Below are 17,019 nucleotides of genomic sequence, written 5' to 3'. Positions count from 1 at the left end.
TATCAAGGGAATGTATCAGACGATGTATCAAGGGACTGTATCAAATGATGTATCAAGGGACTGTATCAGATGATGTATCAAGGGACTGTATCAGATGGTGTATCAAGGGACTGTATGAGATAACGTATCAAGGGACTGTATGAGATCACGTATCAAGGGACTGTATCAGATGATGTATCAAGGGACTGTATCAGATGATATATCAAGGTACTGTATCAGATGGTGTATCAAGGGACTGTATGAGATCACGTATCAAGGGACTGTATCAGATGGTGTATCAAGGGACTGTATGGGATCACGTATCAAGGGACTGTATCAGACGGTGTATCGTGGACACCAGAGCCAAAGGGGAGGTGTTGATAATTAGGTCACAGACAGTGATATAATGATAAAGTTATCAAAAGACTATAAACACCTTTATCAGTCTGCTGTTGCCTGGAGTTAACCAGGCAATGTCTTTATTTACAAAGAAAATATACACCAGAAAGACCACTGTTCCAGACGGAGTTCTAAATAAACACTGAAAAAACTTTTTTCTTTGTAAACTATTTACAGATAAAAAACATACATCTTATGTAAAATATTCCCCCGTCCATCAGACACGCCACAACACGACAGAGTATACACCACATTACACACACACCCACACACACACACACACATACACACATACACACACAAGGGATGGGGCCCCACGAGTGTAAAACTCCCTCCCCCGTACAGTAGAAAGACGTAATTACACACACAAAGTTTCCATATAACAAGCTGGTTTAGAAGGACCTCCATTCAAAGGGAAGACTTTCTCTCTTTCTAGCACAAACTTCTCTAACGAGCGATTAGCTTGAGATCACCGTCAGGGGGAAGAGGGGGAGGGGGAATTTATGTAAAACAATTTTTATGCAAAAATACCAAAAGAGTTTTGGAAATTTTTGGGTTTTTTTTATTTTTTTTTTGAATGTGCAGAAGGTGAGGGGAGGTTATTTCCATCCCATGAGCAGGTGGACCCCGAACATTGTCCTCCTTCGTAAGGGTCCTGCTGCAGCGCCTCCCTCGGGAATTCGCTCATGCCCCCTTGCTGCAACCTGGCTGAGCACATCTCTGGGCGGAGAGTCATTTCATTTTCAGTCGAACACAGATTCTCTCGTGGTTCTCCTCCAGAAGTGAACCTCTATGAACGTTTTACTCTCGTGGGCTCAACCGATATTCCTCGTCTGTGGAAAAGAGAGTCATTTTGCTCCTTCGGTTCCTCAATTCCTCCTGTCCATACAAGAGGCTTGGCATTGGTCCCTCCTTCAGTATGAAACACATACAACGAAAACTTATAATCAGTCTCATACACTGTAATGCGTCGATGAATTTTGTCCCATGTGACCTCCACACATTCCTGTTTTCTCGTAGAATCGCAAGCAGTTACGCTGCTCTACACTCCTTGTTCACCGAGGGAACACGGTGGTATCTTACACTTGCTCGTCAAACACACTCGTATATCTTTTTTTGGGGGGGTAATTTTCGCTAGAACTCTGGACTCACCACAGTCAGTATGACAACACTATAGAACACTAATGCTGCCAGAGTGTGTGTGTTCAAACCCCCCTTTTATACCCTACACCACGACGCAGGAGGGAAGGCGCTGCGCGTGGCACATCACAGGTGTTCTTGAGTACACCTTATATAACCGGAGAGGTGTACGACACAGGTAGGGGGTGACACTCTACACATGTACAAGGCACTTGACCGGTGTGTATGGCACTCCCTAGATACACATGACGATCGTCAGGTGTAGGCGTAGATTCCACCGCATGAGGGAGTGGCATCTGAGACGGTGCCCAGCTACACCTTCGGGTCCTCCTCCTCCCTTCAGCGCCCCAGGGAAGGGCAAGTCCCCCACCAGAAGCATCAGTAGTAAGAGCAGGAGCGCCACCTGTAGGGGCCGCGACAGGAGGGTGGAGGGCGGCGCTAGCATGGACACGCCCCCGTTGGTCTGCATCGCTGCTGGGGTCTCTCCTGAAGAAGGGAAGAGAAACTTGATGTTAACAGGCGCGCAGGGAGGCCCTACACCCTCGCTAAAGATAGCAGGATACACTGCTAAGTCTCTCTGATAACCCTGTGGATAGTTAGATACAGTCACCAGTATGCCTGTCAGAGTTTAACCTCCTCTCTCTCTCTCTCTCTCTCTCTCTCTCTCTCTCTCTCTCTCTCTCTCTCTGGGGGGGGGACGACGACGACTCACCGTTGAGGACGTGGACCCTAACGGAGGTAGCGTCGGTGTTGGAAGGATCACACGTGTAGTTCCCAGTGTCGGAGGTGAGCGCGTCCTGCGGGTAGACGACGGTCCTGGTTTGAAATATTCAGTCTGGTAAACCCCTCACTTAATGCATTCACTATGGAGGGCAACTGGCTTGCAATATTCAGTTTGGTAGAGGTCTAACTTAATGTATTCAACATGGAGAACAGTTGACTTGCAATATTCAGTGAACCTCGAACTTATAATGCTTAGTTTGGTGACTCCCGAACTTGAAATATTTCCTATGATGAAAACCCCAACTTGAAATGTTTCGATGTGTGAGCAACCGAACTTGAAATACCTGTATCAGGAGGTAGCTGCTGGTGGTGTTGCCTCACCTGTATCAGGAGGTAGCCGCTGGTGGTGTTGCCTCGCTCCGTCACCACTGTGATGCCGCCCCTCGGAGACTCGAAGCTCATGACCTGTGGGAGGGCATGAAGAGGTCTCATGTTCTTGGTCTTCATACATTAACATACTGGTAGGGCTCTCTTACCAGTGGCTCCTGGAGATTACGGAAATTATTAACTCAGACTGAAACACACCCTTAGCTTCCCTCTTTATGTAGTAAAGCTCCGATTTAAGTTCAGATGACAACTTTCCCCTCGTACGTCTTACTCTAAAAACAACTCTAGAATGTATGTTTAACCTCTGATATGTACTTTTGTTAAGTGTAAAGTAAAGGGAAATGGTTCACTTTCCCGATACAGGCCAGGGACGAACCATGTCCACACAAGGATGATAGTTGTCGAGGTTTTGACTTCCCCATGTGTCCCGCAGAGGGGGTCATCGAGCGAGTGGGGTGTATGTCCAACGACAATAGAAGAGCAGGGCTGCAGCAGCAGTACTCACCTTGCCATTGTGGTACCAGAAGATGTAGGCGGGAGGCTCCGGGCTGTGAGTGATGACGCAGGTCAGGTTCACGGTGGAGCCCATGTCCACGTGAATGTCCGGGGCTCCCACGATCTCAGCCTGCGGCGCTGCTCACCAGCGAGGGAGGAACGTCTTCGTATTAATACCTGATGCTCGAGGAAGAGGAGAAAGGGCAGGGTCTTGCCAGGACTTAGCTATCAGTCAAGTCAGAAAGTATCAGTTACCGACAGTTATTCTACATTTCGAGACATCATTCACTCAGCATATTCCCTGACAGTAGCCAGTGGCCACAGTCCCTCACGACCTGGCTGCCTATATCCAGTTACATCCATGACCTACAAAGGAATATCGTGGCTTGGAAGACGCTGGGGCCTGGGGGTTGGAAGACAGTGTGGCCTGAAGGCTCCCAGACACTCGAAATATGAACCAAAATTATGTTGTCTTTACTCACTCTCGAATGACTCACATGCTTGTGTTGAGACCTTTTCCTGTCCTTACATTATCTCTCTCATCGTATTTCTCCTCTGACCTTCCTCTAGCCTTACAAGTAACCCCCTTTATATATGTGTGTGGTGACCTTACCCCTGTTGTAAGTGACTCGTGACATAAACCCTTAATGAGGAGCAAACAGAGACAGTAACCCAGAGATACAGGGGCTGATACTATAGCTGGAGCCACCCACATACATATATCTCCCTCATCTCCATCATCTACCCCGACCCACATATCTAAAGGAGGTAGGACATACGTCAGAAAGGCGACTAGAGAACACAGGCTTAGCAAACTCGATCATAACACTCTGTATTCAGAGACCTGTGGAGAGGAGGAAGAAAAAAGACAATTGAGAGCTGCTTACGGATTCAAAATTCTTAACACAGAAGAATGTGTTGCCAGAAGTCCCCTCCCTCACGAACGTGACTTGCCTGGCATTTTCCAGATACTTCCTGTGTGTATTTTTTTTTCTCCTTACCACTCGAAAACATCATTGCAAGTCTCGACAATTAGATTTTGCTCTCTCTCTCTCTCTCTCTCTCTCTCTCTCTCTCTCTCTCTCTCTCTCTCTGATCCTCGGCACACAGTTAGGCTCGAGGGGGGGGGACGCATCTTATATATGACAATGGAAAGAAGCTGTCGAGTGGAGCCTTGATGTGTGGCTGTGCTGGTTATGCACTCTACTTATCATTCCTACCGTGCAACACACACACACACACACACACACACACACACACACACAGCAACGAAACCACAGCTCCCTTTCCACATCCAGGCCCCACAGAACTTTCCATGGTTTACCCCATACGCTTCACATGCCCTGTTTCAGTCCATTGACAGCACGTCGACCCCGGTATACCACATCGTTCCAATTCACTCTATTTCTTGCTTTACTGTAACAGACGCGTCCCATGTGATGTCTTAAGTTGTATATAGTACGTTCGGTTGACACCATTACCAATTGTGACACTATGCGAGAGTAATTCCCGCCAAAGAGAAATGTGGCGTTATTTTAGATGCAACTCCTCCTCACCAGCCTAACTCAGGAAGACCTGCTTAAGCCTTCAGAGAGTAAGGATTAAACTCTTTGTATCTAGTTATATAGGGTGTTCAGTACTCTTCCCCTTCCCCAAGTTTTTCTCGTGATTGTCCAATGACATCATTGAGCAACGAATTCTGTGTGTACTGTGCGTGTGCGTGTGTGTGTGTGTGTGTGTGTGTGTGTGTGTGCTTGCTTACTTGCTTGTAAAAACAGCCTCCATATTTGTGGGATATCTAAGACGTTACAGCTGCTGGAGCGGAATCTCCGTGGATGTATATCTGGCTCTGAATTGGTAAGCATTGGGATAAACATGTCCAGCCATCTAGACATGACCTCCTCCCCAGCGCTGCATCCTGCGGTCTCAGATCTGCCTCATACTGGAGACGACGAGCTCCCATTCTCATGGGACCACGAGACTGATGGGCGAGTCGTGGTGGCAGCTTTTCAAAATTTTCCTCCCCCACAAAAAGAATTCTAAGCATTTTTTACCATTACCATATTCTTCTTGATCTACAATGTTGACAACAAGAGCGTGTATAGGCACCCAGGTCAGCTCTACACCCAGGTCAGCTCTACACCCAGGTCAGCTCTACACCCAGGTCGGCTCTACACCCAGGTCACCTCTACACCCAGGTCACCTCTACACCCAGGTCAGCTCAACACCCAGGTCTCCTCTACACCCACGTCACCTCTACACCCAGGTCACCTCTACACCCAGGTCAGCTCTACACCCAGGTCTCCTCTACACCCAGGTCACCTCTACACCCAGGTCAGCTCTACACCCAGGTCACCTCTACACCCAGGTCAGCTCTACATCTAGGTCACCTCTACACCCAGGTCACCTCTACACCCAGGTCGGCTCTAATCATCAGTAATATCCGGTCACCAAGTTTCTGATAAAAGGGACATTTATGCTAAAGGGATCTTGCATGATCATCATGATATACAAATATGTACACGTCTCTAAGATGCCATCATCTGGTCACGACAGCTAGTTTCACAACATCAGCCAGCGGGAGGAGGGAACTGCAGCAGACACAGACGTCGCTGCCAAACAATATCCGGAGAAGATATGAGAACCAGCTCTTCAAGAAAACCCAGTTCTTTCTCCGTGTTTGCCATTGATATGCTACACAGTAGTAAACAGGGACGCCTCAGACGAACGTCTGTGGCAAAGCAAATTCGTCCTCACAGAAGATATAGATTCTGTTGTCTGTTTAGATATATTCCCAAAGGGAATATTCAACAGAACCTTAGACGAACGAGATATATTCATATCTCCATCATAGACTGCCAGCGATTGTATTTATCATAGGATTATATCTATGTTACGATACGTATATCTTTGGCCTTAGTTCTACTCTCGTGTTCCCCTTAGACAAAGACGTCTGCCATCATACATGAAGCTGAGGAGGACCTGTTGTTCACCGAGGTTAAGCTCGAGCCGTAGGTCATCAACAAGTGACGTTGGCGGTACTCACCGAAAACATTCAGACGGACGACGTAGGATCTGACGGGTTTGGTGGACACCTGGCACTCGTAGTTGCCAGAGTCCCGCACCTGTGCGTACTTGATCTTGAGGATCCAGTCCTTGGATCCCGGCGAGTGGATCACCTGGTAGCGCTGATCTGTGGTGTAGGTGTAGCGGCCCACCGTCATGATGTGCAGGTCCCTCTGTCTGATCCACGACACCTGTTCACAGTGAGAGACCAGCGTGAGACAGAGGCATGATGTTGGGACAGGAGTAGGACACATAGTGAGGGTCTGTCTGATCCACGACACCTGTTCACAGTGAGAGACCAGCGTGAGACAGAGGCATGATGTTGGGACAGGAGCAGGACACATTGTGAGGGTCTGTCTGATCCACGACACCTGTTCACATTGAGAGACCAGCGTGAGACAGAGGCATGATGTTGGGACAGGAGTAGGACACATTGTGAGGGTCTGTCTGATCCACGACACCTGTTCACAGTGAGAGACCAGCGTGAGACAGAGGGATGATGTTGGGACAGGAGCAGGACACATAGTGAGGGTCTGTCTGATCCACGTCCACTGGACGGGACGCATTGGTCATATAGTAGCAATGTATGCTTGTATGGTCAGGTTGGGGTGCAGGGTAACTGAGTGTCAGCTGGCTCTAGGCATGAAAGGTTCTTTGTCATTTCTAATCATTGTTTGCATCATACTGTTTGCATGTAATTAATATAACCGTACCACCGTGGAAATATAACTATGGGTCTACCATCACCACTAAAGAGGGAATTACATTGTGATGGCTAATTAATCCATTAAACCTAACGTAAAGATTAGTAGAGAGTTGGGTTGACCTATAATGCATTTAATTCACTGTCTTCACTGCAAGATGCACTGCTATGAACTTCACCGAAGAAAGCATTACCTCGGCAGGACAAAGAAGCCAAAGGTATATCAAATGTGTGATCCCCTCCGGCTGTTACCAACACGACACCAGCGGTACTCACGCTCTTGTTGCCCAGGTTGTGGACGAGGCAGTGGAGGTAGGCGGTGCTGCCCGTGAGGCCCGACACATTACGGGGCGTCGCCTCGTCGAAAACCGGGTGGAGCGGCACCGTCAGGGAACCGCTCGTGTCCCCGAGGCTCAGGTCAAGCAGGGGCTTGATGGGCTCCACGGGGCTGCTGCTGCTGTCGCTGTGGCCCCTTCCTTCTGGATGTTTGGGTTGCCGCTCCTTCTACTGCTACTACTACCGCTGCTGCTGCTGCTGCTGCTGCCGCCGATACTGCTGCTGCCGCTCTCGTCTGCCCGCCAGGTCGATTTCTGCTCCTGAAGTGGGTGTAGGGCGGTGGGCGAGTTGAGAGTCTTCAGCGCCGGCGGGGCTACCACGGTAACTCCTGCAAGGAGAATAGAAAATATAACCACTCAATAGATCGTAGTCAGCCAGTACTCTGTGTATAGCCTCACTCTTGATGGACTGACCGTCTACTCGTACGGTACAAAGGATGGAAGACACGCGATAGACCAAGAAGTATCTGAGCGAGTCACGAAGGAGGACGTCAAACAAGACGTCCTATGATGAGTTTACTTGAGGCTCATCAACAGCTTCAGGAAGAGAAGAGAGAAGGCGCTGGAGGAAGTACAAGAAATCTGGAATATTGATTGGAATATTGACCGTGTGGCTGGCGACCGGTGAGAGAAATGAGAGGCTTATACACAAGCATATGTCATACGTACAATTTTGGTATCATAACATCTATATGAATTGTTTGTTGCGTCTGTTAAGCTGTCTGTGGGGGCTGAGGGATATATCGTCTCTTATCAACATTTGTTCTCATTATGTTTCACTCAGAATCAGGAAAAAATATCATTTTTGTCTTTCTGTTTACTTCTATTCTCAATTATATTTGTGAAAATCTTTTCCTTTATCAATCTTTTCTCAATATTCATCACTCTGTACCAGAGACATAGTGAAGATACATCTGACTTAACCCTATGTAGTAGTCTTACCCAACGCATCTTTTCTCATTTTCGGGGTCATTGACCTGACCCATAAAGGTTAGGTTGGGGAAAAAAAAAAGGCCTAAGGCGTCAGGGATACAGTGAAAATGGCTTTTGGCTTGACACTTTCGGGTCAATATCAAAAGCAGAAACATCTTTGGGGTGTATAGATTTACCGAGGAAGGTTTTGGAGATTGGCGCAAGAGGTCAAGGTCACGTAGTTAGGACCTCGGTGAAGGTCACAAGGTCAGGAGGAAATGGTGGATGTGGTGCGAGTCTGGTCGTCTCCTGCAGGGGAAAGAGATTGCATATTTCTCTTTCGACTGAGGTTATGATTCACCTGCGTTTGTCCAGAGGCCAGGTTGGGTCTCGCGCTCGTGAGAAGACGACTAATTTCAAACAGATTAAAGACTTTGCATCCGGGAACTGCACTCCACTCTATCATCACTGTGGACTTGCATCCTTAAGCTCTTGTGCAGGACGAATACGACCCTTGGGCGGGATGGTGCGACCCTTGAACACGACGAGTGCGGCCCTTGAACACGATGAGTGCGACCCTAGAGCAGGATGGTGCAACCCTTGAGCACGTCGAGTGCGACCCTTGAGGAGGACGAATGTGACCCTTGAACACGAGGAGTGCGACCCTTGAGCACGACGTTGTGACCCCTGAGCGCGACGAGTGTGACCCTTGAACTAGACGAGTACGACCCTTGAGCACGACGGGGCGACTCTTGAGCACGTCGAGTGCGACCCTTGAGGAGGACGAATGTGACCCTTGAGCACGACGTTGTGACCCTTGAGCACGATGAGTGTGACCCTTGAACTAGAAGTCTCATCTCACCTCACGAGGCTCAACAGAGAACGCTTCCTCCCCCCAGCAGGTCAGGTCCCTTCTCAAACAGCACAACAACATTTTCTCTCCTCCACCAACACTACAATTCTGTTGTTTCTCGCAGTAACACAAGTTCCCCTCCCTCAGGACAAGGTCTTTTCTTGCCTACATGAGATTACCTTCCTTCTCAGAGAGCAACAATTCCCCTGATAGCGCTGATTTCCTCCTCTCACACTCTGGCGTTCATTCGCACCTTTCCCCCGCGATGGTGCAAAAGTCATCTTTACTCACCCGAGGTCGTACGTTGCCTCCTCCTGCAGTAAGCCGTCGTCTCCTCCTGCAGTAAAGGCAATAAGCTCCTCCCTTACAGTGACTCTCGTGTGCCAGCTTACCCCTCTTGTGTAATAGGTCTTCGCTAGAAGCTCCAGTGGGATAGATTGTGGGATTATTAGCCTCGGAATCACCCGCTTTGTTGTTTACTGAATGATTGATGACGTTATGGGCCTCCGTGGTGTGGGGGATACTGGCCACGACGCATGCACGGGCAGTTCAGGGTCGGAAGCGTATTGGTTCGATTCCTGGTTGCGGCAGTCGGTCCACAGTCTACTCAACTGTTCATCCTCCCCTCGAGGTTAGGTGATCAAGTAAACACCTAGCTTAGGCTAGCGTATATAAATATATATATATTTTCTTTCTTCTCTTTCAAACTATTCGCCATTTCCCGCATTAGCAAGGTAGCGTTAAGAACAGAGGACTGGGCCTCTGAGGAAATATCCTCACCTGGCCCCCTTCTCTGTTCCTTCTTTTGGAAAATCAAAAAAAAAAAAAAAAAGAGGGGAGGATTTCCAGCTCCCCGCTCCCTCCCCTTTTAGTCGCCTTCAACGACACGCAGGGAATACGTGGGAAGTATTCTTTCTCCCTTACCCCCAGGGATTTATATATATATATATATATATATATATATATATATATATATATATATATATATATATATATATGAAGTAAAAGAACACTCCATCGTGAAAAGTATAAAAGTTAAAGCCACTCTTCACAGAGACATGATACATTCTCTAATCCAGTACAGTCCAGAAATCTATCGTCGTGGCTTCCCATGAACGATCAAAGGTCCCGGGCGTGTGTCTAAGGGAAGGTAGCCTTCCAGTGGCAGTCCTCTGGGTACAGATCTCTGTGGACAATCCTTTGGGGCAATCCACTGACAGCAGTTCACTGAGGACAGCCCCTCTGGGGGACAGATCTTTTAGAGGCAATCTTCGTGGGTGGATATCCCTCTCTCTCTGGCAGGGTTGGATCTTGATATTAGTCAGAAATTCAGAAGTGACAAGAAAAACCACCAGACGAGAGATGTATGTTCTTACACCAACCACTGGAGAGGAGTGAGCAACCGTGCGCTATAAATCATTTCCACCGGTTGGGTAGCGACTGAAAACCTTGGGTGGGTACGCCGTGTGATGGTCGTCACAGCCCTCGATAGCCCTGTGGTCGAGGCGACATCATCGCCTTCAGGAGAAACCTACACCACTCGTGTCGTAGAGGTGACGACGGGGAGTATACAATGATTGTTCTGTGTCCGGGAAGACAGTCGTCTGCTATGGCCATTATCTTGTAGCGCCAGAGAAAGAGGAAAGAAAAAGAGTTGTATGTTATCTCTCGTATAAAGATACTATGAACGTGAGATGTGGGAAGGAGCGTGAGGCGAGGCGGGAGGTTTAAGAGACATCGTGTTGAGTGTGGTGAAGGTGTGTGTGTGCTGCTGATGAGAGAGAGAGAGAGAGACGCTAGTGAAAGTAAGAGGATTTGAACTCTTTTGATGAGGGGAAAGAAATGGAAGTAGGATTTGGGACTGTGTCATTACGAATGTAATCAGGAATTGGGTTTGCGCTGTGTGATTAGGGAAATAATCGGGAATTGGATTTGGTGTGTGTGTGTGTGTGTGTGTGTGTGTGTGTGTGTGATTAGGAAAAAAAAGGCGTTCAGACTGTGATTAGGAAGAGGATCAAGAATAGGACTTGGGCTGGCCTATGTGTGTTTAGGCATTGCATTTGGATCATGATTAGGAGCAGTATTAAGCATAAGAATTACCTGAGTGTGCCAAGCTGACGATACGCCTGTTTTCTCTCTCTCTCTCTCTCTCTCTCTCTCTCTCTCTCTCTCTCTCTCTCTCTCTCTCTCTCTCTCTCTCTCTCTCTCTCTCTCTCTCTCTCTCTCTCTCTCTCTCTCTCTCTCTCTCTCTCTCTCTCTCTCTCTCTCTCTCTCTCTCTCTCTCTCCCACCGATCACTGAAGACAGGAAAAGAGTGATCATCCAAGAATTTCCTCAAAAGCATTTTGATCGAGGTCTGAACCTGAGATCTTAGGACACCACAGTTCAATTGATCAGTCAGGAACACCACGACCAGCGAGTGAGTCTTTTAGAGATCTAAACGAACACACACACACACACACACACACACACACACACACACACACACACACACACTGAACCTCAGTCATGTCTCGATGCATCTTTTTTTATACAATGTATTCTCCCGTGCTGCAAAATGAACGGATAATTGAATTACAATTCCTAATGCCGTGACAGAGGCGGATACCTATTGAAAAATCATTAGCTCATCGACTGACACGACTAATAACGGCTACAAGGCTAATCTTTCCCAGTGAACGAATTGAAAAGAAGAGATTTAATGATAATGGCGTTATGTGAAGAAGGGAAAAAAAAAAGAAAGGAGTGAGAGAGAGAAAAAAAAAGAGATAATGGGTAATTTCACCAACTTGACACAGACAGGCGAGGGAATGATGGCGGGAATGTGTCTGAATGGAGAGGGAAAATACGTTGGTGGACTCTGAGGGGACGGTATTTTTCACGTCTGGTTCCAGACTTCGAGGTGCCGTTGAATAGTCTTCCAGTAGAGAAGGGAGGGAGAGGGGGTTGTTCATGGAAGCAGACGCGAAGACCACTTCACCTTTTGGTTCCAGACTTCGAAGTGCCGTTGAATAGTCTCCCGGTAGAGAAGTAAGGGCGAAGGGGTTGTTCATGGAAGCAGACGTGAAGACCACTTTACCTCTTGGTTCCAGACTTCGAAGTGCCGTTGAATGGTCTCCCAGTAGAGAAGTAAAGGCGAGGGGGGTTGTCCATGGAAGCAGACGCGAAGACCACTTTACCTTTTGGTTCCAGACTTCGAAGTGCCGTTGAATAGTCTCCCAGTAGAGAAGTAAAGGCGAGGGAGGTTGTCCATGGAAGCAGACGCGAAGACCACCTTTTGGTTCCAGACTTCGAAGTGCCGTTGAATAGTCTCCCGGTAGAGAAGTAAGGGCGAAGGGGTTGTTCATGGAAGCAGACGTGAAGACCACTTTACCTCTTGGTTCCAGACTTCGAAGTGCCGTTGAATGGTCTCCCGGTAGAGAAGAGAAGGCGAGGGGGTTGTTCATGGAAGAAGACGTGAAGACCATCTTTTGGTTCCAGACTTCGAAGTGCCGTTGAATAGTCTCCCAGTAGAGAAGTAAAGGCGAGGGAGGTTGTCCATGGAAGCAGACGCGAAGACCACCTTTTGGTTCCAGACTTCGAAGTGCCGTTGGGGAAAACCTCCAGCGAGAGTGTTGATGGCATGCAAGAGGGCGTGACGGTACCCCCGCTTTTGTTTCCAGGCCACAAGGTACCGTTAGGCCAGTCTCCAGTAGGGATAGGAGGGAACTGATATTCCAAACCTCAAGGTTTGGCTTACATAGCCTTCAGTAGGGAGGTGGTGGTGGAGGGTGATGCGTTGATGCTCCAGACCGAAATATACCGTTGGCACGGCTTCCAGGCACACGCACCTTTCCATTCCCAACAACACCCTTCTTGAAGAAACTATATACAACGCCCGAAGGTTGTTTGAGTGTCTCCTGGACCACATTCACTCACTGCCATCTTGCAGAAATGACTGTATGAGCAGGACTAACACTTCTGAAGGCAGCCACTCACTCATAAAGCCAATCACGGGCCCATAAAACCAGCAACTTGCTGTGAGCTCTAAGCCCACAAAGAGGGCTATGGACCCACGAAGTGAGTTACGGTCCCATAAAGCCAGCCACAACCCTTAAAGCGAGGTACAGGCCCATAGTGTCAGTCATGGACGTATGCCCATTAAGCCAACGAAGGACCCAAAAAGTGAACCATTGGCCAACACAAAGTCAGCTGCAAATCCATATTGTCGGCCAGGAAGCCATAATCCAGCTAGAGGAAGATAAAGCCACCGTTGGACATCTATCAATGTTTCGCACACACACACACGTAGGTCTAACGTCTGACGTATAGTTACTTCGGGACATCGTCTGATTTTATGCAGCAGACACTGTGACAGATATCAGTCATCTCTGAAGTTGACTTTCGCTGTCCAGATGACACATCCGTCACGTCGACGTCTTGCAGCCTTCGTCCCGTGACAGAGGGTTACCGACACATCATGCCTCATCTCCACGCCAGACCTGAGCTTCGTTCTACCAGCAACGAGACAGGAGAGCAACCCGACCAAGCGCCAGAGATGAGTGTACCCATTCCCTCTCCTGGTCTACCACTCTCCAGAAGTGTGGATAATGCTGAAGCTTCACTCAGTCCTATTATAATCCTTCGATTTCAATAGTAGCTCAAGACGTCTATAACCTCTTTGCCATTCCTCCTTCTCTCTCACCAGAAGAGTCATCAGTAAGTGCACGATGAATGCCTCACTCGTAATGCCTCAGTAGACCATATGAAGCAAGTGCTTCTCGACACCACACGACCTAGTGCCCAGTTCCTGAGGGCCTCACACCGTACTGGATTCCAATTGTAACGTCAACAACACAAAGTAGGATGAACCCAAAGGAAAATCCCCCTACCATTCAATGACCCTCTAGCCAGCAGGTAGTCCAAATGGTTAAACTATGGTAACTACGTTTATTATCAGTGGATAACACTCATGAGAATTATGACCATCATGAGTATACTGTCTGCTCTAAGAAAGCCATGGACGGAGAATGAGCTGCCTCCCGGCTGGTGCCTCCCCTAGAAGACCCGTGAGACTTCCCTATCCTAAGGGAGAGTTGATGCTCTTTAGACTAAAAGAATAATCCTTAGAAGGGGAGGAAGGTCCTCCGAGCGGAGGAAGATCCTCAAAAAGAGGAGGAAGTACATTTCCGACCCACTAAAACGTCTAAGCTCGAGCACCAGCAGACACACCCGTGCCCAGATGAATATACATAATAGATACATCGATGTTGCTGGCAGCAACATTACTGCAGCACTGCAGAGCAAAACAGTTAAATTCTCAAGGAACCATGTGCAAAGACGCCTGCAAATTACGATACAAATCAACCAAAGGCTTATGGTAAACTGGAGATCACATAGTGCCATTAGCTTCTGCATTAAAGACGCAAATCCATGTTCAGAGTGCCCGGACGTAGGCACTGTCTGATGCAGGGGGGGTCCTGCTCAATAATTCTGCCCGACCTTCAAGGAGCAATCATCCTTGGAACCCACCGACTGGAAAGAAAATTGCGGCGAAAATTTACCTCAAAGCGGCACAGGAAAGGTCAACAAATACATCACCGGAGAAATTCAGGGGAGAAAAACACTTCACCGATGGAAATAAAGGAAAGGCATTTGTGAATATGGCCTTCCTTGTGTGTGTGTGTGTGTGGGTGTGTGTGTGTGTGTGGGTGGGTGGGTAAGTGAGTGGATGTGTTGCAATAGGATGAACCCGAACGTATATAAAGCGTCTGGGCTGCCTCCTTGCTGTCGTCCGAAATGCTTTCATATAAGGATATGCAATACGATAGAAGACTCGGATCTCTTATCATTCAACGCTTCTTCCTCCTTTTTTTTGCGTCACACTGGCTGACATGGCACGGGCAAAAGCCTCACCCAGTCTTGGTCATCTGGAGTGAGAGGATTGGAAAGGAAAAATATATAGCAGGAATTCGTCGGAGCCTCACGGGTGGTTGCAGAGCCAGTCTTTATAGATGGAAGAGTTCTAGGAAGAAGGAAGGACTGGAAAAAAAAAAGAAAGGAAGAGAATTTAGCAGCTTCCCTTCCACAAGAAATGATAGTCGTATCATAACGATCAATCCTCGTGCTCCTACTCTCTACACCGAAACTGTTGGAAGCAGTGGCCAGTCGTCTGCTGCGAGTGCAGATTATACACGAACAGACATCTCCCAAGGGCCATGACTGAAATGATACCCGTCAATAAGATGGAGTGAACCATCATCGCGATGGAATCAGAGATGATTGTGGGGAGGTGATCGCTGGAGGATATGATAGACAGAAGGCTTCGAATTCCACTCGGTCTCAGCGAGAGGTGAGAGAGAGGCCATATCGTATATACGAGCGGCACTTTATACGAGGGTGAATGGGACCTTTGTAGACCGCTACTCACAAGGAATATAAATACAACAACATCCATAGAACAACTTCAGCTCTTGAGAAGGATTTTTGTGGTGTTCGACAAATGAAGTTTCCAATGAGAGAGTTGGGGAGTATATAGCTATGCTGAGTATAATCATATCATCGCAGAGATGAGCTGTAGTGTCTTGAAATCTAACAGGAAACGAGAGATGTACAAGGAGATATGTCACTTATATCCTGTTGAAATTGTTAACGTTACTGATTTCCATTGCGAGATGGTGGCTTAGAATCGAGTTTGGTAAACATGTGATTGTACAATCACATGTTTACCAAATGGCGTCCTAGCTTCGTCTCTTCGATGTATATCAACTGACTTTTATATTTCTCTCTTGTGTCTCCCCTGATGATGTGATTTTTACACGAAAGTGCACTTGGGAACTTTTCGTGTTTCATTTTCCCCGTGGACTTATAGGAATATATATATATATATATATATATATATATATATATATATATATATATATATATATATATATATATATATATATATATATATATATATATATATATTCAGTGTAAGAAAATGAACGAGTGAATAGAGTTAAATCATCGGTTTCTAACCTAGGGTTCATCGACCATCCCCAGGGCACTACGTGTAGCCTCATTAAGAGGGTACGGGAGATATATTTCGGCGAGCTAATGGTATATTGCCACTGGGCAATATACCATTTTGGCATATATACAGTTTGTCCCAAAGCTGCATCATTTTTTGGCAAGATTTTTCCAATTTAGAAATGCAAAATAAATCTGTAGTAATAGATGGAAAAAAAGGTCACCACTGAAAATGGGGTAGGTGATACCTTACAGTGAGGGTGTACACTAACAGAAAACAGTTGTGAGCCACTGGGTTAAAGGCGAAAGAAAGATAAGAAATAAAGAGAAGAAAGAGAGAAGGCGACAAGACAGGACCCTGAAGGACACCATTGTCGTCTGGGTAAGAGGAGGACATCGCTCCATTTACGACAACCGTAAGGGAACGAATGGAATGGAGATTATACATTAGGGGGACAGAGAGGAGCAGAGGAACCGATGGAAGGGAACAGAGCGGAGGAGAGAAACCAATGGAAGGGAACAGAGACGAGGAGAGAAACCAATGGAAGGGAGCAGAGAGGAGGAGAGAAACCAATGAAAGGGAGCAGAGAGGAGGAGAGAAACCAATGGAAGGGAACAGAGAGGAGGAGAGAAACCAATGGAAGGGAACAGAGAGGAGAGAAACCAATGGAAAGGAACAGAGAGGAGGAGAGAAACCAATAGAAGGGAACAGAGATGAGCAGAAAAACCAATGGAAGGGAACAGAGAGGGGAGAAACCAATGGAAGGGAACAGAGAGGAGGAGAGAAACCAATGGAAGGGAACAGAGAGGAGAAGAGAAATCAATGGAAGGGAACAGAGAGAAACACAAAAGCCAAAGGAAGTATATGTAGAATACAAACTTCATTTTTTCTCTCTTTTTTCTTTTTTTTCTAGCTGACTTGACGTTGGACCATTTGGGCTAACTTCCTGCTTGGAGTAAACCACACTGGGACTGCTGGGGGTCCCTGGCTCACACACACACACACACACACACACACACACACACACACACACACAC

At 47.3% G+C, this 17,019-nt stretch overlaps 1 protein-coding gene across 1 annotated transcript in view; it reads right to left on the bottom strand.

Annotated features, from left to right (window-relative positions):
• Window positions 1-422: 422 nt before the first annotated feature.
• Window positions 423-17,019, bottom strand: part of LOC139756618 (zwei Ig domain protein zig-8-like) — a 111,056-nt gene continuing 94,459 nt past the window's right edge. Inside the window, exons 2-7 of the mRNA XM_071676273.1 lie at window positions 7,169-7,556; window positions 6,170-6,380; window positions 3,134-3,261; window positions 2,623-2,706; window positions 2,231-2,315; window positions 423-2,004 (exon numbers count right to left, since the gene is read on the bottom strand). Of these exons, the coding sequence (XP_071532374.1) occupies window positions 1,754-2,004; window positions 2,231-2,315; window positions 2,623-2,706; window positions 3,134-3,261; window positions 6,170-6,347 (726 nt within the window). The 5' untranslated portion in view covers window positions 6,348-6,380; window positions 7,169-7,556 and the 3' untranslated portion in view covers window positions 423-1,753. The remainder of the gene's footprint in view (window positions 2,005-2,230; window positions 2,316-2,622; window positions 2,707-3,133; window positions 3,262-6,169; window positions 6,381-7,168; window positions 7,557-17,019) is intronic.

Source organism: Panulirus ornatus, chromosome 22 (assembly GCF_036320965.1).
Source record: "Panulirus ornatus isolate Po-2019 chromosome 22, ASM3632096v1, whole genome shotgun sequence".
Lineage (NCBI taxonomy): Eukaryota > Metazoa > Arthropoda > Malacostraca > Decapoda > Palinuridae > Panulirus > Panulirus ornatus.
The sequence above is the reverse complement of the archived record's forward strand: the minus strand, read 5'-3'. Positions and strand labels throughout refer to the sequence as shown.